Below are 22,791 nucleotides of genomic sequence, written 5' to 3'. Positions count from 1 at the left end.
CCATTTATTGATTTTGGTTGTTCATTTCTTCTTTGGGGGTGCAGAGAACTTTATTGATGGTATTCAAGAGAGTAGGGAGGGCTCCCTAGGCCTTTCCTAATATTATGGAGGTCTGGGATGGATCATGAGGGAGATGCTCGGTGTTGGGGGCCAAGTTGGGACAGGGACTCCTCAGCAACTGAGGACCTCTCTCTTGCTGTCAGTGTCCTTACTGGGGTGGGTGGTCCAGGGTTCCTTACTCCTTGGAGGCCGTGTAGGCCATGAGGTCCACCACCCTGTTGCAGTAACCATATTCATTGTCATACCAGGAAATGAGCTTTACAAAGTTGTCATTGAGAGCAATGGCAGCCCCAGTATCAAAGGGGGAAGACTGGGAGTAGCTGTTGAAGTCACAGGAAAACCTGGCCCTCAGTGTAGCCCAGGATGCCCTTTGGTGAGCCCTTGGATGCCTGCTTTACCACCACCTTGATGTCATCATAATTGGCAATTTTCTCCAGGGAGCATGTCAGATCCACAACAGATACATTGGGGATAGAAACATGGAAGGCCAAGTCAGTGAGCTTCCTGTTCAGTCTAGGATGGCCTTGCCCACAGCCTTGGCATCATCCGTGGATGCAGGGATGATGTTCTGGGCAGCCCCATGCCATCACGCCACAGCTTTCCAGTGAGGCCGTCCACAGCCTTCTGAGTGGCAGGGTAATTTTATTCCTGTATTCGTAAGTGATTTTGCTAGGTAATTTTATTTCTTCTACTGCCCCGTCATCTTTTATTAATATTGTACTCGCATTTACATTACTTTGTGAATAGTTTTGCCTTTTTCTGTTTTATGAGTTTATAACAGGTAGAGTGATATATATGATCCTTCAAAAATTTTAAAACTCAACCTAAAATATATAATCGCAGTATTTTCTTTGTGGAAAGATTTGTAGGTGCTAATTTATTTTTTTAATCAAATTGAATTTGCTTAGCTTTCAGTTTCTTATTTTGATATTTTGTATGTTGCAAGAAATGTGTTCATTTCATCTAAATTCTCCAAGTATTGTCATAATGTTTTAAAATCTTTCAACTCTGATAAATCTATATACCTTGTCCTGATTTGTAGTCTCAGTTGTAAGTCCATGTTCTTGTAGGAGACTTGGCCAGTGCTTTATTTTTGTCTCTAACATTGCTTGTCCATGCCTTCTTTTTGCTTCCTTGGTTAATGTTGCCAGGACTTGTTCTCCTTATCCAACTTGTTAATCTATTTTGCTCTATCATTGATAATTAGCATTTCAAATAAATAACACATCAAGACTCATTTTCCTGGTTTGAGTTTCATCCTCTAAGTTTTAATAGGGAACTTTATAATTATCAGTCATTTATAAACATCTTACTTAAATGTTTTGGATTCATTTGGGCTAGGAAATAAGAAACATCAATCAGAATTTGTAAGCTACAAAAATAGATAGAGTAAAATACTTTCCACTCACCCCCTGACCTGCTGTAACCCACCCTTTCATTCCTATCTAAAAAAGTCCCAGTGTAAAAAGGACCAATGCCCTTCACAGAGCAGGTCTAGCTCCTCTACATTCCCTTTTGGTTTTGCCTTCGTTAAAGCGAGCACTTTCAATTCTGAAGTGTATGGGAAGTGTCTTCGTTTGCTCCCATTTGGCCACTGATTGGCAGCTAATTCCGTTTCAGTGTCGTAGAGGATAGCCCTCTGCTGCTGTGTCTGTGATGCCAGTACTTTAACCTCATAAAGACATCTAAGTTCTATTCCGGGATGAACTTTCCCTGAGGCTGTGGGGTGTGGCCTTTCTCCCAATAGTTCCATGCCATTTGCTGTGTCCTCTGCTGTGCACTGTGGGTTATCTTGTCATGCTTTTAACATATCTTAAATTTAAGAAGATTGTTCCTTGGATCCTTTTTATTTCATAGATTTTGCTAATGTATCTAATAACAAGTTATCAAGGCCCGATACACTTCCTCCTATTTTTCCTCCAGTACACGTGTGTGTGTGTGTGTGTGTGTGTGTGTGTGTGTGTGTGTGTGTGTGTGTGTGTGTGTGTGTGTGTGTGTGTGTGTGTGTGTGTGTGTGGTGTGTATGTGTGTGGTATGTGGTGTGTAGGTGTGTGTGGTGTGTGTGTGTGGTTTGTATGTGTGTGTGCATGTGTGTGTGTGTGGTGTGTGTGTGTGGTGTGTGTGTGTGTGTGTGTGTGTGGTGTGTGTGTGTGTGTAGCAGTGAAGATCATTGAGGCTTTGTGATGCAAAGCAGTGATCATTGCTCTGTACACTAGCTCTTTGTTCTGAGGGTTTGCGTTTTACCTTTATGTCCACAGTACATCTATATCTAATTAATTTTTATGAAAAATGTGATGACTGTAGCTTGGCTCTTTTTTTTTTCCTTTTTTTTTCTTTGTTCTTTTTTTCAGAGCTGGGGACCGAACCCAGGGCCTTGCGCTCGCTAGGCAAGCGCTCTACCGCTGAGCTAAATCCCTAACCCCAGCTTGGCTCTTTTTTAATGTATATTTAATTGTTCCAGAACCATGAGTTTTGAATTTTTTCATTGAATGGCTTTCCAGGCTTTGTAATGGTCACTGGTAGTTTCTCTGGGCAATGTGCCATTCATCAGGCTATACGTGTGGTCCTCGCTCAGTCTGTGCGGTCTGTGCCACCCTTTATAGCAAGTCCTGAAATCAGGTGCGTGACTTCTTCAGCCCTGCTCACTCCTTCGTACTGAGTTGGTAACAGTTTCGTAACTGTAGACTGCTAGCAGCCCGTTTTGAACGTCTGGGATATTTTAAGGGCACCAATGAGAACAAATGTAGAAAGAGGGATCAGAATGCATTCCTAAAGTATGTCAGTGTGCCATGGTGCAGAATGAAATTGGAATTTAGGAAAATATGTCAGCAAAGTTCTACGGTGCTTATCATGCTTCTGTTTCCCTCTTCCTTCCCTCAGTCTCTCCTTGTTTTCCTTTTAAAAACTTTCCATTAAGTCTAGTTACAACAAACAAACTGATGTGGATGGGAAATGATGACGAGATGATACTATACTGAAGTGAATTCACACGCACAGTTGCCTGACTTTGTGGCATTGCCCGTAAACCTGCGACAGTCAAATCTTCACGCTGTGTGTACAGAATGAAGCTTGTTCACTGTATTCCTCTCTACTCTGCCTCTGACCTCTGACCTTCCAAGTCCCCATTCCCCTGCCAACCCCATCAACATCCCTAGTGACCACTGTGTTGTTCGCTCTATGTATTGGAGTCACTGACATTTTTCTATCTCGCATGTGAGTAAGGCGGTCCCGCGTTTTCCTCTTGTGTGGCTGGTCAGTTAGCGCCCTACTCTACTGGAAGATGCAGCCCATCCTCCTCCCTTGCTTCTCCCTGCTGGCAGATGTGCTGCTCCCTACTTCCCACTTTGAGAAATTCTCCTGTCTTCCAGCTGGACCCTGTTATCATCTTACTCCTCCAACTCTAATTAGGTTCTCGTGTATCCCTTCCATGGCTGAACCAGCTCATTCATTAGTTGTTATTTTCTGGGTTACTGAGCTGCAATGTGGCTGCTTTATTAAGCTCCCTTCTACTTTTACCTGTTTGCTTCCTCTGTGTTTCAACTGCATTAAATCATCCATTCTGTCTGCCTGCACCCATTGTCTTGCTGGTTGTGTCCCTAGCTCTTTAGTGAGTATTTGTTTTCTGTTTTTTCTGATTATTCTGGGGAATGGGGGAATTTGTACATCCTTCCCTTAACTCATCTATAGGGGTTCCCAACCTCAGTCCAGTGGTTGGTGGTAATTATCTGTATCTAGCTTGCTCAGCTGCTGGTATAGCCTCTCAGAGGACAGCCATACTAGACTCCTGTCTGCATGCACCACATAGCATTAGTAATAGTGGCAGGGTTTGGTGACTGCCTATGGAATGGATCCCAAGTTGGACCAGTCAGTGGTTGGCCATCCCTTCAGTCTCTGCTCCATTTGCCCTTGAATTTCTGGGTCAAAATTGTGGGTCACAGTTTTTGAAAGTGGGTTGATGTCCTCATCCTTCTACTAGGAGCCCTGTCTAACTCCTGGAGGTGGTCTCTTCATGTTCCGTCTCCCCACTGCTGGGCATTTCAGCTAAAGTCACCCACATTGGGTCCTGGAAGCCTCTCACATACAAGGTCTCTGGGACTTTGAATCTCTCTCTCTCTCTCTCTCTCTCTCTCTCTCTCTCTCTCTCTCTCTCTCTCTCTCACACACACACACACACACACACACACACACACACACACACTTATATATTTGATCATATCCACCCCATTCCCTCCCTCCAGTTCCTCTCAGACTCTTCTCTGTAACCCCTTCCCAACTTCATGTCCTCATTTTTTCTTTTAATAACAAACTGATCTCAGTTAGTACTGCACATGTGCACTTGGGTATAGAGCCATCCACTGGAGCACAGGCAACCTACCCGGAGCCATGTCCATGAAGAAAACTAAACTCCCCTCTCTAGCAGCCATCAGCTACCAAAGCACTTAAGCTTCCATGTTGAAATTTTGATCGTCTGATCTTGAACATTGCCTGATATTGTGCAGATCTTGTTCAAGCAAAAGCACAGCTGCTGAGAGTGTATGAACGCACGTTGCGGCCAGGTCACGTACAGAAGACCCTGGTTTGTAGCAGTCCTTTTTCAGTCTCTGGCTTTTACGGTCTTTTACCTCTCATTAGCTGCTTCTGCTGCTGCTTCTTGTTCATCTCGTTCTTCTGCTGCTTCTGCTTTTCTCCTCCTTTTCCTCTTCCTCCTTTTTTTTTTTAATTTTCAGGTCTCTGAGTGGCTGGTGTGTATATTTGAGCACACCTATACCACAATCTGCATGTGGGGGTCAGAGGACAATTTAGGTATTGATTCTCTCTTTGTACTACATGGGTTCTGGGAATTAAACTCAGAATATCAGGCCTGTGCAACAGGTACTTTATCCATCAAGCCATCTTGCTGTCCATAGCTTTCTACTTTTTCTTAGCATGGTAATAATATTTTGTACTGATGTCATTTTTGTTTGGGTTTCCCAGTCACAGGAATACTGGATTTTGCAATGTTTGTTTTAACTATGATGTCATAAATAAAACAGTTACTGAGGTATTTTGGGAAATGTTGCATTTATGCCTAATAGAAATTAAATGTTTTCTTTACTTTTACCTTTATATTTTATGTAATAAATTTTCTCTTTATTAATTTATTTTCATAAATATATAATGTTCTTTGATCATACTTTCCAAGATGGGGCAGCCAAAGCACTGCTAGGGAAAAATAAATAAAACTAGGGGTTTCACTCTACTTGATTTCAAGGAATATTACGGAGCCAGAGTAACAAAGCTAGCATAGGACCAGCACAGAGACAAATGTGGACCAGTAGGGCAGAAGGTACAGATATAACACAGGCTGCTGCAGGGCTTAAACCAGTGCTCATCTGGTGCCCTGGCAAAACAGGTTCCCTGGTCAACTTCCATTCAGCAAAGCACTAAATGTGATACATGCTTTTTACAAAGGCGTTTTTGTGGTATCCACAAGCTGTTACATTAATTAGGATAGTCACTGAATGAAGACAGAATCTATAAGCAAAAGAGGAAAGGAAGCTTCACTATGAAAGTAGTTTTTAAATGGGGTAAACCTTTTGTTTGGCAGCATTGTTTTCTTCTACTCTCATGAGGCGTAGGAATGGAACATTCATGAGAGTCTGGGCCTTTTGGGCAGGGAATCACTTAGACATCAACGTGCATAAACTTGGTCCACCAGGGGCTATGCCCAGAGTTGATAGTTGGGTGAGTCCTAAGAACTTGGTGTTGAGTATTGAAAAAGCAGGCTTCAGAAGAATACTCACAGCAGCACCGCATGTGTGTTATGAGCAGGTGAAGTCGGCAGTGTGATGGCGGTCATGGGAAAAGCAGGCCTCAGGAGAGTACTCACTCACAGCAGCACCGCATGTGTGTTATGAGCAGGTGAAGTCGGGCAGTGTGATGGCGGTGATGGGAAAATGGTCCTTGGGAACAGGGTTGAAGGACACAGACAGCAATCAACAAGGGCCCTGGGTGGGGACATGAGGACAAGTGAACATCTGACATGTATACTCAGTGGCCTGTGGAGTTGTCCCTTTGTGACTTCCCTCTTTATATCTCTGCCGTCTCTCCACTCTAGGTTATTGCTGACATGGAGGCCCAGGTTCACAAGTTGAGGGAAGAGTTGATCAATGTGAACTCCCACCGGAAACAGCAGTTGGTAGAACTCGGTCTTCTTCGGGAAGAAGAAAAGCAGAGGGCTGCAAGGGACCATGAGACTGCTGTCAAGAAGCTAAAGGCTGAGTCAGAGAGGGTGAAGATGGAGCTGAAAAAGACGCATGCGGCTGAGACTGAGATGACTCTGGAGAAGGTGAGGAATGTCTGGTAGGACTTGGGTGAGGCCACAAGTGCAGAGGTAAACCCCACTGTACCTGCTCTGGTGTTTCATCTCTGAAAGGTGGTGGGCATGGGTATACTCTTCAGACTTAGAGGAGCAGTTTGAATATTTACTGTCTTAAGCACTGCAGAAATGCTATACGGAACTACCTAACTCTACCCTGGACCTTATGGAGGGATTCTCTGGGTTGTCCCCTTTCTTAGGAATTCAGTACAGTGATAGATCGGTCTTGTACACTGTCACAGACCGTGTACTGTAGGGATATTTGGCTTTAGCTCTGAATTTTCTCAAGTTTAGAATGAGTTGTGCATTTTCCCTAAACTGTTGTATAATAGTTGTTTTTAGACTTCGTAGTTTCCCTTTAATAACACTAACATAAGTGACGATGTAGTCTCTAGGTTATTATTTTAGTAGAAATAAGTTCATAAATAAATTTCAATATAATATTTACACATTTGACTCAGATTATATTCAAGTTACAGTCTTGAATGTTCTTTTTAAAAGTTTAGATATTTATCAGGTAAAAAGTGAGTGGCTGTTCATCATAGCAGCTGTAATTGTTCCCTGAGCTCTTTCATTAATGCCAGTCTGTATAAAACTTGTAACAGATAATTTAAGAATCATCTAATTCTGTTCATTTTCTACTTCTCTTTTCCCTTTCTTTTTCTTTTTCAAGTAATGTTGAGCCCCGAAAGACTGCACACAAACACGCTAGGCAGCACTGCTCAGATTTCACAGACTGTGAGCCTAGGCCCTTGCCTTAGTGCCCGAATTCACATGGGAGTCAGATTTTAACACACTTTGCCCTTAGCAGAGTAGCTCTGAACTCACAACTAAGTAGTAAGTGTATTCTAAAGAGCTAAAAGTGTGCCTGGCTTCTCAGAAAACCAGTGAGGGTGCTAGTGTGGCAGCAAATGTGTCCAAGAAGAATCCAGAGAGGAGGCCTCAGGGCCCCAGCCCAGATCCTGAGGTTGCCATGGGCTTTGCTGTGACTATGAGAAGAAGTGGCTTGCATGCTTGAACAGAGCAGTGGTGAGTGGTGTGATCTGACTTACCACTGTGTGAAATGGCATCTCTCCATATACAGTGCGTGAAGTAGGATCTCTATAGGGACACTGTGTGAAGTGGGATCTCTCCATGGACACTGTGTGAAGTGGGATCTCTCCATGGACACTGTGTGAAGTGGGATCTCTCCATGGACACTGTGTGAAGTGGGATCTTTCCATGAAGAAAGTAGACTAGGAGTAGGGCAAAGGAAGAAGGGGAAGACCAGCAATAAAGAACTACAATAATCAAAACAAACCAGGAGAGGCTTGGGCCTAAGAATTAGAGCAGCAGCAGGCTTGGTTTTCTTTCTTTTCTTCTTCCTTTCTTTTTTTTTAAGTTAACCAGGGTATGTTTGAAAGGTAGTGCTGACAGGATTTACTGTTAGTTTATATGTGAGAGAACAAAAGACAGCAAGCCTGGGGCAGTCATGGTGAAGTCTGTGGACAGATGGAATCTCTCTTTGCTGAAAAGAAGAGCATGAGAGCAAGAGGCGAGGCCCTGAGGGGTCCAGTCAGGCTGAGGTGCCTGGCTGAGGAGCAGGTGTGCGGGATTTGGTGAGCCTGCATCAGAACAGTTCAGGTAGCAATGCTGGTGTCCTCACACAGTTAGCCGAGCTCTTGACTGTCGAGAGGCTGCTGGAGAGTAACTTAGAGAGTACTGACGAAAATAGAGCTTTGGACATTATCCTCAAAATGATCATCTTAAAGATTATGAAATAATAGACCACAAGACAAAAATGCATGTAGATGTATGGATATAAGTAATATAAGGGGAAATGCAAAACCAGAGGAAATTATTATCCATTGAGATGAAGATGCCATCTATATTTAAAAATTAGATATAAGCAAATTGAGGAATTCCTGACAAACAGATATGGAGTGTGGCATTCCAAGACATAGGAAAAACAAATTCAGTAGAAAACAAAACCATGTCCATGATATACAGGCAGATCCCAAGAGGGGCAGGTTGATAATGCTAGACTCTGGCTCGTGGAGCTTGGGGTCTTTACTACGTGGAGTAAGTGGCAAGAAGCCACCGGAGATGCTGAGGAACGAAGAGTCAGGATCTGGGGATCACTGGGAGAATCGGTCTGTCAACAACCCTTTGATGGCATAGCAGCAGATAGAAGGGTTGAAGGGAACTGGTCTAGCCCAGGAGAGATTCTAGAGGGCTTGCTAGAGGTATGTATGAGGGAGCAGAATGTCGCAACAAAGCAGAAAGGACATGCTTGTGAGTCGCTGCAGAGAAGGCACTGTGAGTCTTATTAAAGGCAAGTTAGCCTTAATCATTTACAAACATGGAAGGAGTCTTGACGCTGTGGGAAGCATGAGTTCAGTTAGCATTGTGTTGGACTGAGAGGGCGCCCAACCATGAGCTGTGGTGCTCACCTGCGATTGGAGGATATTTCTGGGCTCCTGAAGAAAAGGCAGGCCTGGAAAAAACAGATGTAGGAGTTGACTACAGAGAATGCCTGCCTCACAGCCTTGGGAGTGAGACTGCTCATAAGAAGGTGAGGAAGAAGGAGAAGCAAACAGACAAACCATGAGGTGGAGGGCACAAACATTTCAGAAGTTAGGAGGTAAGTGTCAAAGAAGGGTCATCAAGGTAGCAGAACTCTCTATAGAATAACTTTTCATGAAATGCCAAAAAAGAATCTTTGGAAAGCAGGCCTGTCAAGAATTTGACAGAAAGTCAAGAAGGTTGAGGGTTGAGGAGAGGTCACTGTGTTTGAAACTGAGAAGTCCCTGATGATCTTGGACAGCACACTGAAAATGACAGTGTAGAGGCAAACCACATTTGCCAAAGTTGAGTGGGCCTTGTGGGTGAGGGAGCCCTCTGTTGACTGGGAAACTGTGACATTAAAATCAGGAAGTTAGATTTTCAAAGAGCAGCAGGAGTGAATGCAGAGTGTCACTTTACAATGAGCACATCATGAGCATTCTGAGCAGGAGAGGGGACTATTGGAGATAATCCAAGCTGGAGACTGGCAAGTGATGACTGATGGCAGGCTCTCTGGCAGCAGCAGGGTATGCAGCTGAGGGCCACACCACCTCAGACCTCAGCCACAAGGGAAAGAAGCTTGAGATACCAACCTGTTTCTGGAGTATGCCACTCTCTCCTGCTTCTGGGCCCTGTATTACCACCTTCTGCTCATAATGTTGTATAGTTATCTAACAGCTGGTCTTCCTCCTCCTGCCTGCCCGGGAGGGTCCTTCCCCACATTCTTTATCTACAAGCTAACTTACTTAACTACCTCTTTTCTAATGTCTTCCTAGCTCATCTCATGGTATAAACCATGCTTGCATTTGTGCTTGCTTGTTTGTTCTCTATTTCCTCCAACCCACCAGAGTGTAAGTTCCAGGAGCAGAGAGCCTTGTTCAGTTCAGTCACGTACCATTGATGCTAGAGAAGCCTGGCACCTGGTGGACACTCAGCACTAGTGTATACCGTGTGAGGGTCGAGACATGCCCATCACTCACAGGAGAAGCAGAAGGAGCTTTGATAATGATAAAATCTCAATGATGGAACTTGAAAGGAACTTATAGGTAAAAAATCATGCATGTTGCAGAATCATATCTACTTGTGTCAGGAGTTTCAAGAAGCCTGGAAGTGAGATGCCTGGGAATACAGGGGATGCAGGACTATGTTCCATCCACAGGAGGGGTGGAGCAGTGTGAATGTGGAAGGATGGAGTTCCTAAAATGGACTGAAAATGTGAGTCAGGCAGGACAGCTGAAGTGAGCGCATCCAATTGACCCAACATGAAGCTTCTCCAGCATGCTGGGGTCACGGGCACAGAGAAGAGAGCATGCTGGGAATCACAGGCACAGAGAAGAGAGCATGCTGGGAATCACAGGCACAGAGAAGAGAGCATGCTGGGAATCACGGGCACAGAGAAGAGAGCGCTCTGAAGAAAGGGGAGAACTAGACCCTGTGCAGAACTAGGCCACTGTACTGTTTCAAAGTCTGTGGTAAAATCCAAGTAGTAGACTCTTGATCCTGAATTATTTGTCTTTCATACTAAGAAATGTTTTACTTAATTAGTAAAAACAAAAATTTAGCAATTTCAACTGTAAAAACTTGCCTGAACTAAGTCAAAAGCATACCTTGTGGAATATTACTTTTTAAAGCTCTAGGATCAAATATAGGGCTCTTCACAAAATATATTCATTAAGTGTTATATGAGTGAATCAAAGAATTCAGAATAGCTTAGTGTATGACAGTGTGTATCAATAAATTATAACTCATCTAAATTTGATTTTAATCCATTATAGATACTTTGAATAAGGCAAAATTTATCTTTGTATTCAAATATTCATTTGTGTCTCAAAAAATTTCCTCCATATTTCCTAAATAACCTAATCATGAAGCATATTTAGACATAATTTTGATATTTCTCTATAATTAATAAACATTTGAATTTCTTCTATGAAAATTTAAATCAGTACTAATAAGCTTGAAGTTTAGTTGCTAATCATTCTGCAAAGTTGCCAAATTCTTCTAACTCGATTATAAAGGTGAATGTAGTGTTGGAAGATGTTTCAGTGGTCAGGGCACTTACACAAATATGAGGACCTGAGTTCAAATCTTCAATCTCTCGCTAGAAATCCAGTACAGTCATTCAGAACCATAACTCCAGTGTTGCAGAGTAGAGAAAAGTGGATGAGCTGGGGCTCATTGGCTAGACTGCCAAGCTGTAATGGCTGCCTTAGGTCAGTGAAAGGCACTGACTGAAAGGAATAATACCATGATAAGACAGGACACCAGTTCGGTCCTCTGCATTAAGCACATGCACATGGGCATGCCCCACATGTGTGTACATACACGTGAAAGCTCAAATATTTGCTAGCAACTCAAAATCTAGTCAGAATCGAGATCTTACTGTTTACTGTAAATTTAGATTCAAGGAGATGCAGGCAGTAACTAGAATAGTATGCAGTCTAAGGAGTCCTGTGTGTAAGCCTGGATCCCTGCAGTAACACAGTATGAGGGTTAGAGCAGCCGAGTCTCGGGTCCTACCTACCTGTCAGCAGTGATCTCTTCCCTGGCCTTGAGTTACGGAAAACATGAAGTACTTCCACAAGGTCAAGTCCTTGAAGCAGAGAATCCAGGAGAACACACGATTGACGTTTGCAGAGTGAAAGTTGCTGTTTTACACTCCTAAAATCCGTCCATGCTGTAGGGCCCTCTGGGTGTTGAAGAGCAACACTGTGCTGATGGTAAATAATTTTAATGTCCATTACAGAAAACTCTTGAGCTACTTGAAATAAAGGATGTTTAGAAAATAGGAAGAATAAAGAATTGTGGGAAGCTCCTGTCCCTGACCCCCTGGGGTATAACCAGTGAGAGCAGCTGAATGTGTATGGGAATTAAGAGTCCAAGTTAGCTGCCTGAGACTCTTCCTGTTCTTCAGATTATGCTGAAGATTTGTCATTTGCCTTCTTTAAAATGATAACTTGTTTTATGGTATTTTATTTGTGAACATGGCATAATTGATTGTGTTGCTTAACTGAGATATTTGGGCTTTTAATTTTTTAATATGGATATTAGCATGTCCACAGATTTTTATCAACACTTTCAATTTTTCTTTCTCCTTAGTTAAAATTCCTATAAAATCATGAGGTCCTGTTGCAGTTCAGTAAGCTTAGCTTATCCTTCATCTCCCCTGTCGGGCATTGGTGTAGCTTAGTATGCCCTTAGCATTATTTGTATTTCCTTTATTATTTTACATTCTTGTGAAAAGCAGTTATCATCCAGAGACCGAATATTTATTTTTAATCTGTAGTATGTATTTTTCATTTTCTGTAGAATTGTCTGTTGGTGCTTGTCTGAGTCGGGGTTTCTATTCCTGCACAAACATCATGACCAAGAAGCAAGTTGGGGAGGAAAGGGTTTATTCAGCTTACACTTCCACATTGCTGTTCCTCGCCAAAGGAAGTCAGGACTGGAACTCAAGCAGGTCAGGAAGCAGGAGCTGATGCAGAGGCCATGGAGGAGTGTTACTTACTGGCTTGCTTCCCCTGGCTTGCTCAGCTTGCTCTCTTATAGAAGCCAAAACCATCAGCCCAGGGATGGCACCACCCACCATGAGCTGGGCCCTCCTACTCTTGATCACTGATTGAGAAAATGCCTTACAGCTGGGTCTCATGGAAGCATTTCCTCAACTGAGGCTCCTTTCTTTGTGATAATTCCAGCTTGTGTCAAGTTGACACACAAAACCAGACAGTACAGTTGCTTCTTTGGCAGTTTCTCTCCCTTATTTTTTTTCATAAACATATATAAACTCCTCCTTTTAGTGATAGAAGTCTTACCATTCTGGCAAATATTCTTGGTACATGCCTTTTAGTTATATGGTGTAGAAATGCTTTTATGCGTGTTGAGTCTAGTATTCCTGTCTTGCCCTTTTTATAAATGCTCACCTATAAATAATTGTTTTAAACTTAACTTTTTGATATTCTAAAATATATGGACAAATGATTTTCTACAATATACAAAATGAAAACCTCTTATGGATTTGACATACATTTACCAGGTTAGATCCCCAGTCTATAATTTTAAATGATACCTGAAGGATTATTCTGGAAATCTGCCAGCCTAAAGTCATTAAAAGATTCTGAGCAACAATTCAACATCTTTTTCAAATTTAAGAAATGTCTCACATGGCATAATTACCCAAAGCTAAGGTCATAGAAACTACTCAGACCTTTGAAATTTATAATTAAAGGATTAATATTGACTTATAAAGACATTGTCATTTTAGCTTTAAAGGGATTTCTAATTTCAGTTCTTTCTTTGATCTTTTCCCTGACTTTTTCCTTTGATTAAAATTTTTAAATTCAATATTGAGATTTGTATAAATTGATTGACAAATAACACCCAGGCTAATCTACATTATATCCTCCAGATAATGAACTTAGAGTTGTCCTTTTCCTGTGGGTCTATGAGTTGTAATGGACTACTATGGCACCTCAAGGATTTGTGGAAGAAAAAATTTCACAATGTAAACTTGGAAAATCTAGGAATGATACAGAACTCAGATACAATAAATTAGTATTCACTTATGGTATGGTGTGGATTGTGTGCATGTTTGTGTATGTGTGTGTGCTCACATGTAGGGCTAAATATGTGAGTGTAACTGCATTATTTGAATGTATGTAAGTACATTTAGAAGCTAGAGGTTATGGTCTGATATTTTCCTAGATTGCTCTTATATTTTGAGGTAGCATCTTTTGTCACACCCAGAACTCTATGTCTATATCACACCCAGATCTAGTCTGAGTACTTAGTTTGTTCTAGAAATTCCCTATCTCCATTTCCTGCCTGCTTGGATTATAAACAAACACTATCCTTACCTAGTTTTTACTGAATTCCGGGGATCCAAACTCAGGTCTTCAAGCTTGAGTGGCAAATGCTTTACCCACTGAGCCATCCCTCCAGTCCCTAAGGGCTAGAATTTTAAGTGTATGGGTGACTTCCATGGTAAGCCTCCTCTGAGTGCTGAACAAGTTATTTTGTCTTACTAAAAGCTAAGGTTTTTATCGTTTTGACAGGATACCAAGTCAAATATTTTAACTAAATTAGTTTATTATCGCCTCTGTAACATGAGGCAATGTGTTCTTCTTGTTTATTTCCTCTTCTTTTCTATCCCTTTTTGAACATCACTTCTCAGTTTCCTACTTTATCCTGTTCCTGTGAAGCACCTGTCCCATAGGAAGTCCCCTAAATCAACACCAGAGTCATTTCTGAGCATTCATTTATTAAACAAAAGAGAAGGGTTTCTTTCCGTTATGCTTTGTATACAAATGGTAAACATACTGAGAAGACATCAGGGGAACAGTGCTTTTCTCAATAGCTTCCAAAAAAGGAGAACCGCTAACCAAGCAAGTGAATGACCTATATAGTAAAAACTTTACAACAGTGGAGAAGCCATCCGAAAATAGGAGGATCTGCCATGTTCCTGGATCTGTAGGAGGAGTACTGTGAAGATGGCCATCCTACCAAAAGTAATCTACAGTTTGAGCGTGACCCCTATCAAATCCCTACAGAATTCCACACAGAAATTGAAAAAAAAAAACTGTAAATTTATCATAGAAACACACACACACACACACACACACAAAGTAAACAAAAAACAACAGGATAGATTGCTAGGTAAAAGAATCTTGATTAATAAAATAACATAACGGCTGGGGATATCACTTCCAGATTTCAAGCATTGCCACAGAGTTATAGTTAGAAAAACAGCAGGGCATTGGTGTAATAACGTCAGGTTGAAATAGAATTAAAGACCTGGACATAACTCCATATACCCACAGACACCTGACTGACTGATTGATTGATTGATTGATTGATTTAACAAAGAAGCCAAAAAATGTTCATTGGAGTAAAGACAGCATCTTCAGCACTGGCATTGGACAAACCTGATAGCTGCATGTAAAAGAATGAAAATAGAGGGGTTGGGGAGATGGCTCAGTGGTTAAGAACACTGACTGCTCTTCTAGAGGCGCTGAGTTCAATTTCCAGCAACCACACAGTGGCTTACAACCATCTGTAATGGGATCCAATGCCCTCTTCTGGTGTGTCTGAAGACAGCTACAGTATACTCATATAAATAAGTCTTTTTTTTAAATTTTGTATTAGATATTTCTTTACTTACATTTCAAACATTATTTCCCTTCCAAGTTTCCTGTCCATAAGCCCCCATTCCCTCCCCTTCCCCTCCCCCCTACCAGTATACCCCCCTATATATCCCCCTTATTGCCCCCATATTCCCCTGCACTGGGGGTCCAACCTTGGCAGGACCAAGCACTTTCTCTTCCACTGGTGCTCAAACAAGGCTATTCTCTGCACATATGTAGTTGGAGGCCTGGGTCAGTAGTGGTTTAATCCCTGGAAGCTCTGGTTGGTTGGCATTGTTGTTCTTATGGGGTTGCAAGCTCCTTCAACTCTTTCAATACTTTCTCTAATTTCCCCCAAGGGGGTCCTATTCTCAGTTCAGTGGTTTGCTGCTAGTATTGACCTCTGTATTGGACGTGCTCTGAATGTGTCTCTCAGGAGAGATCTATATCTGGTCCGTTTCAGCATGCATTTTCTAGCCTCATCAATCATATCTAGTTTTGGTAGCTGTATATATATGGCCACATGTGGGTCAGACTCTGAATGGCCATTCCTTGAGTTTCTGTCCTAAACTTTGCTTCCATATCTCCTCCTATGGATATTTTTTCCCCTTTTAAGAAGGAGTGGGAACATCCACATTTTGATCATCCTTCTTCTTGAGCTTCCTGTGGTCTGTGGATTGCATCTTGGGTAATTCGAGCTTTTTGGCAAATATCCACTTATTAATGAGTGCATACCAAGTTTGTTTTTCTGTGATTGAGTACCCTCACGCAGGATGATATTTTCCAGTTCCAACCATTTGCCTATGAAATTCATGAAGTCATTGTTTTGATAGCAGAGTAGTACTCCATTGTGTAGATGTACCATATTTTCTGTATCCATTCCTCTGTTGAAGGGCATCTGGGTTCTTTCCAGCTTCTGGCTATTATAAATAAGGCTGCTATGAACATAGTGGAGCATGTGTCTTTGTTGTATGTTGGAGCATCTTTTGGGTATATGCCCAGGAGAGGTATAGCTGGATCCTCAGGTAGTAAATGTCCAATTTACTGAGGAACCTCCAGACTGATTTCCAGAGTGGTTGTACCAGTCTTCAATCCCACCAACAATGGAGGAGTGTTCCTCTTTCTCCACATCCTCGCCAGCATCTGCTGTCACCTGAGTTTTTGATCTTAACCATTCTGACTGGTGTGAGGTGGAATCTCAGGGTTGTTTTGATTTGCATTTCCCTGATGACTAAGGATGTTGAACATTTCTTTAGGTGCTTTTTGGCCATTTGATAATCATCAGCTGAGAGTGTTTTGTTTAGCTCTGTATCCCATTTTTTAATAGGTTATTTGGCTCTCTAGAGTCTAACTTCTTGAGTTCTTTGTATATTTTGGATATTAGCCCTCTATCAGATTTAGTGAAAACTATACTCACAATAAAAGAACTTCTGGGGGAATCACCATCCCTGACTTCAAGCAGTATTACAGAGCAATAGTGATAAAAACTGTATGGTATTGGTACAGAGACGGGCAGATAGATCAGTGGAACAGAATTGAAGACCCAGAAATGAATCCACACACCTATGGTCACTTGATTTTTGACAAAGGAGCCAAATCCATCCAATGGAAAAAAGATAGCATTTTCAGCAAATGGTGCTGGTTCAACTGGAGGTCAACATGTAGAAGAATGCAGATCGATCCAGTCTTATCACCCTGTACAAAACTTAAGTCCAAGTGGATCAAGGACCTCCACATCAAACCAGATACACTCAAACTAATAGAAGAAAAAGTGGGCAAGAGTCTCAAACACATGGGCACTGGGGAAAATTTCCCGAACAAAACACCAATGGCTCATGCTCTAAGATCAAGAATTGACAAATGGGACCTCATAAAACTGCAAAGCTTTTGTAAAGCAAAAGACACTGTCATTAGGACAAAATGGCAACTAACAGATTGGGAAAAGATAAGTCTTTTTTAAAAGGAATGAAAATAGATGTATATATATATATATCACCATGAAAAAATTTAACTCCTAATGAATCAAGGACCTTAACATAAGACCAGATATTCAAAATCTGATAGAGGAATAGGCTTGAACATTCATAGTACAGGAAGAGGCTTTCTAAATAGGACACAGTGCAGGCACTAAGACCAACAGTTAATAAATAGGATCTTGTGAAGTAGAAGTTTTATGCATAGTAAAGGATACCGTCATCAAGGAAAGACGTAGGCTAGGGAATAGGAAAAGATCTTTACCAATTAATTAAACACTTGGCAGAGAGTTCATACCTAGAATATACAAATAACTCAGATTGCTTCCATATTCGTTGTGCAAAGGGTCCATCTTACCCAGTGGGACTGCCAAGCTCAGTGCTAGTGGGAGTCTCAGACGGAGGTAAAGCAGGCTGCTGTCTTCCACAGGGTTGCATGTTCTCTGTCTGCTGCTCTCCTACCCTCTGCCTCTGCAGGAAGTTAAAGAGCACTCTTCTCCTCTACAGACCCTGGGGAACAAATCAGTAGCCCCTGTCCTTGGAAGGTATAGGCCAGAGGACCAGGAATCCCAAGTTCATGCTTAACTATGTAATGAGTTCAAGCCAGTCTGGGATACATGAAAGCTTACCTCAGTACAAAACAAAACAAAACAAAACAAAACAAAAAGGTCCTGAAGTATATGTGAGTGAGTGTTTAATTTTAAATTAAGCATTGAAGTTTATAAATCAGAGAATCCTCATTATTCTCCAGCCTACCTTTCTAAGGTTCTGGTAAAACCACTTAAAAATGAGGAATCTGCCCTTCATTAGAAGTCTCTGTTTGGGTGCCCATAAGTGAGGAATTAATAGCTAGAATAAATGGAAATCTTTTAGGTTAATGCAGTAAAACATTTTGTTTTGACTTGGGAACTTACTTGAATTCATTTTTTTATCTTCAGGTTTTAGTTCAAATTGAAAGAGCTGCCATCAAATAACAGAAATAAGCACTTGTGGGTCATGCACACAAAGTTTTTGATTCTTGGAATGTTTAAGATTAACACTAAACTGAGTGTCTCTTTTACTTCTATGCAATGGACCTGAGAAGTACCCATCTCCTTGACTGGGACCTAGTCCTTGGCTAACATGGCATAGGTCATCAACACTTCAAAGAATATATACCACTAGAAATGATCTTAATTGTGAACACTTTTTGAATTCAATGAACAAAATTTATTTACATTTTTATAACCTCATATACCACAAATCACATGGCTTTCTTTTCAGGAATGCAAAGATGGTTTGATATCAGAAACAGTTAGTGTAAGTCACTATATTAATAAGTTCAAAGAAAAATTTTTTACTGTTCCCTCTGTAATAGAGTGAGACCAAGTAAGTTTTTGTAAGTAAGTAAGTAAGTAAATAAATAAATAAATACATAAAATCCAGTGATAAACTAGACACAGCTTTTATTTCTCTCTCGTATAACAGTCTGGAGTTGTTAGGTGACTGCTGTAGAGGAGCCAGAAGAGGCAGGGAATACTGCTGTGAAAGATCACCTAAGCACCTAGTTTCTTGGTGCATATCTCTCACCCCCATGTAGTGAGTCATCCCCGCATCAAAGGCTGTTTTCCAGCTAGTGAGGAAAAGTAGTCAAGGACAGTGAGGAAACTAGTAATTTCCTTTTACGGAATTGTCGTAGAATTTTCCTGTGTAGTTCTAAGCCACTGACAAAAACTAGGTTTTAGGATTACAGCTAAGAAAGCATGAGTCCTGTTGCCTTGCACAGTGCTAAAAGGCAGAAAGATGCTATCATTGGAAGAGGAAAGAGGATATAGGATATCATAAAGGAATAAGGAGATGAGGGACAACATACCCCCCTTCACACACACACACACACACACACACACACACACACACACACACACACACACACACACACTCTTTCTGCATTTGATAGCTGTGTTGTATACAGCCCTGGTTAGTTAGGGTAAAGCAGATATCCTGTCACAGTTATCTAACAGGAACTCTCGGCTGTAGGCTGTGATTTATATAGGTGACTTACATAATTTTAAGTTGTCTAATGTAACGATACAGATTAATATCTCTGAAGTACCAGGAACAGAACCATTTAAACTGCATGCCTATACTTCAGTTCATTGAGATGAAGTTGTTATGGGCCATGTCAGTGTCTGGATAAAGGGATCACTAAAACCTGAACGGCCATTTGAAGACCCCGAGGCAAAAGGCAGAACTTGAATGGCCAAGGAGCAGCTTGAAGCAAGAGTGGTGTGTGACAGAGAGGACTAATTGGACGGGACACCACCCGAGTTCCAGAACACTGATCTGTTCTTCATGGGAGACGAGGATTTGGATTTGACTCTGAGTAAAGGGAGACATGAGAACATTTCTCCTTGAAGGGAAAATCTAGCTGTCTGAGAACAATGTAGGGAGCTAGCTAAGAAGCTCCTTTGGTCATGCAGGTGACAAATGTCAGTGGATGAGACCAGAGTGTAGAAAAAGGCGGTCAGATTCTAGGTGTATTTTGAAAATAGACACATCATGGTACACACTGCAGAGCAAGGCATGGAGAAGTCCCCACAGAAAGGCTCACACATGTGAACATGTGGAATGTATGGTTGGTGACACTTTGTGTGATTTTCTGTCTTTCTAAATGTATATTATAGGTACTTTGTAAGCTGAACAGGGATATTTAGGAGTCACTGTTTGTTCATATTGTTCCCTGTCCCAGCCCTGGGATAGCTTCACCAGTTTCTGACCTTTCCACTCTAGAAGATCAAAATCATGGAGAAAAGAATGTGCTGGCCCATAGGCACTATTATGTGAAAACAAGCAAGGTGATTGTGATGTCACTGAGATGAGGGATTTCTCAGTAGTGTGACCCATAGATGTAAGTCACTTGTCAGGGTAAAGGCACATTGAAGAAAGGCACCATAGCTTTGCCTGCTCCATAGCCTTATGGTGTTGTCAGGCCCTGGAACTAACAGGGATAAAAGAAAAGAAGTGGAATGCCCCAACAGCCAAGCAGGCAGACAGAATGAGACCCCTGAGGAACACAGGACCATCCGTCCCGAAAGAAAATATGGTAAGAATGAGAAACAGATACCTCAATGTCTGAAGTGGGGATTTTTAAAATACCCTAATTCTCTTAATAACCTAAATTAGACACACAGGTGATATGAACACAGCCCTCCCCATTAAAAAGATTAATTTTAGTGGGAGGGAGGCTTAATATTAGAAACAACCATCCTTACATTTAACTGAAATTAAAGTCATCATGTAACTTTGTTGGACTGAATTGCCTTGGAAACATCTAGGATGGCGTCTCAAAGTCAAGAGTGAATGGAAGTAATTGAGCAGAATTTTCTAGAAATGATAGGTTGTAAGCTAATTGTATTTACCTATTACTTAAATTTTTACAAAGTGCCATTGCCCAAAACAAAGTTTTGCTACAGTTTCATGCCTTTTGGAAAAATATTTGCATAATACCATTTCTTTTTTCTACCCTTTCTAATTTTTTGCATTTACTTTCATTAAATGAATATTAAATTGTATTTAAATATATGACAAATATAGCATTTACAATTTTATTACATAGTATTTTATCACCATAGCATTGAGTACACTTAAGTTGTGTGCAGCGGTTGCCATTTTCATCTCCAGAACACTTCATTTCACAAAACCAAATAGTCTTTTTCGAACAATAATTCACCATTAATTCTCCCCAGCCCTTGCTAACCACGACTCTAATTGTTTCTGTATATTTGACTCCTCTAGGTGTCTGGTACAAAGGAATCATTCAATAGATACCATTTTGTGACTGATGTATTTCACTTGATACTGGGGTGCCATAGCTTGTGTCAAAATTCATTGTGTGGATAGACCACATTTTATCTATCTTTATATCTATTTATGGACATTTGGCTTGCTTCCACCTTTAAGCAATTATTAATGATTTGATGATGAGCATGGTTCTATAAATAACTACTATGGGTTTTGTGTTTAGTTTGTTTTATAACAAGATCATCTACATGATACAACAAGCTGAAATATAAAGGAAGATATAAAAGTATAAATATATTTCTTGTGACACAGTCATTTTACTATATTACTGTAGCTAGTCTTTGCTACTTTGTGGGTTCTTTTCTTTCCCACCATTCATCTTTTACCCCTATCACTAGATAAGAGAGAAAGGAGGCTAGAGAAGAGTGAGACAGAGACAGACAGACACACACACACACACACACACACACACACACACAAACACAGACGGAGGGAGGGATGGAGGGAGGGAGGAGGGGGAGGAGGAGGAGAGATAGAGAGACAGAGAGAGAGAGAGAGAGAGAGAGAGAGAGAGAGAGAGAGATCACTGAATCTAATTTCTCTCCTATTGTTTCTTCTTTGACCATGACTACTAACAAACCTCAGCCAACCCCGTGAATGCCTATTCACTAGCCATGCCTATTGTGGCTCTATATTATATACTACACATGCCTGTTATATACTCTATAAAATGTTCCCAGAAGTCCAAACATCACACAGTCTAGCAACTATCTGCAGCTGGCAGAACCATGCTTCTGCTAGAGCACGAGGCCAATCATAGTCAGCTGCTGCAGACAGTCTAAAACAGCCCACCTCCTTACACCTTGGAATAAAACAAAAGCACATTCTTCCAATATTTCTGTGTGTTTTAAAGAAACCAAAATCCTAGGATCCTCAAATCTGTCATTTCATTCTCCCTACCTTCTGTTTTAAGCCATTAATTGTGTTGTGTGTAGCAGGAAATTAGAAAGAGACATTTAAAATGAAATAAGCGGTTTCTAAATTAGTGACCAAGGTTTTCAGGAAACTTCTGCTCAATTCTAATCGTTACCTGTTTCAATGGTTTCATTAGCTTTTTATCTCCTGCAGATATATAAACAAATACTTACCCCAATGGAAAATTCACACTGGCTTCCATTCTGATGTTAACACATCCTTATAATATATAGGTTGATTTAATTCCACGTGTTTTTTTCTATAACACAATGTCTCTCTGCTGATGTTGTTCCTTTCTCATTACCATTCAGAAAATTTAAAGTTTACAGAGCACTATTAATCTATCTCTAGGGTTTTTATTTTTTCTCTTTCTCGCATGTTACTCCTTGACTGAATTGACTCATAATTCTTGCTCTGAGGCCTCGAGACAAGGCCCCAGTGCTGTTTCCTGATGGTAAGAAATTACTTTGAAAAACTCTCTTGAAACCAGAGCAGCCTTTGCTGCATTGCATACGCTCCCCAGAAAGCCCAGGCATTCTTTCTGTTTGAGATTTAGGAAAACCATTGCCCCTAGAAATGGCTTGTTTACTTTTCCTGCACAAAATACTGTATTTCTTGTAGTTTATGTAGTTAGTAGGCATTTTGAGATCTGAGGCTTCTGATGTGGTCCCAGCCTCTTTGCAAATGATTGTATTTCCTGTGATGGAAGCCCCGGGCATCTTGGTATAGCAGGCCTCTAGCTATAGCTTGACATATTATATTAGCATGGAACACTTTGGAACCAGTTTTGTGCTCATCCATTCGTACATAGGCATTGTTAGCACCTTTAATACCCTTTTTACATTCAGTATTCACACTTTCAAATGCCCAGGATGCTCTTAACACTTGTCTGTCATCAGGGTCTAATATTGGCTTTCTTACGCTGAGATTAATCTTTGTTAAAAACAAACAAACAAAAAGAAAAAAACCAGTGAAGGCCTTA

The 22,791-nt window shown here is 41.1% G+C and overlaps 1 protein-coding gene across 1 annotated transcript in view; it reads left to right on the top strand.

Annotated features, from left to right (window-relative positions):
- Cep112 (centrosomal protein 112) overlaps positions 1-22,791 on the top strand; it is a 436,808-nt gene that overhangs the window by 248,108 nt on the left and 165,909 nt on the right. Inside the window, 1 exon segment of the mRNA XM_032914210.1 lies at positions 6,158-6,388. Within this exon segment, the coding sequence (XP_032770101.1) occupies positions 6,158-6,388 (231 nt within the window).

The sequence above is a fragment of the Rattus rattus genome, chromosome 9 (genome assembly GCF_011064425.1).
Source record: "Rattus rattus isolate New Zealand chromosome 9, Rrattus_CSIRO_v1, whole genome shotgun sequence".
Classification (NCBI taxonomy): Eukaryota; Metazoa; Chordata; class Mammalia; order Rodentia; family Muridae; genus Rattus; species Rattus rattus.
Note: the sequence above shows the minus strand (reverse complement) of the source record. Positions and strands in the feature narration are given on the sequence as shown.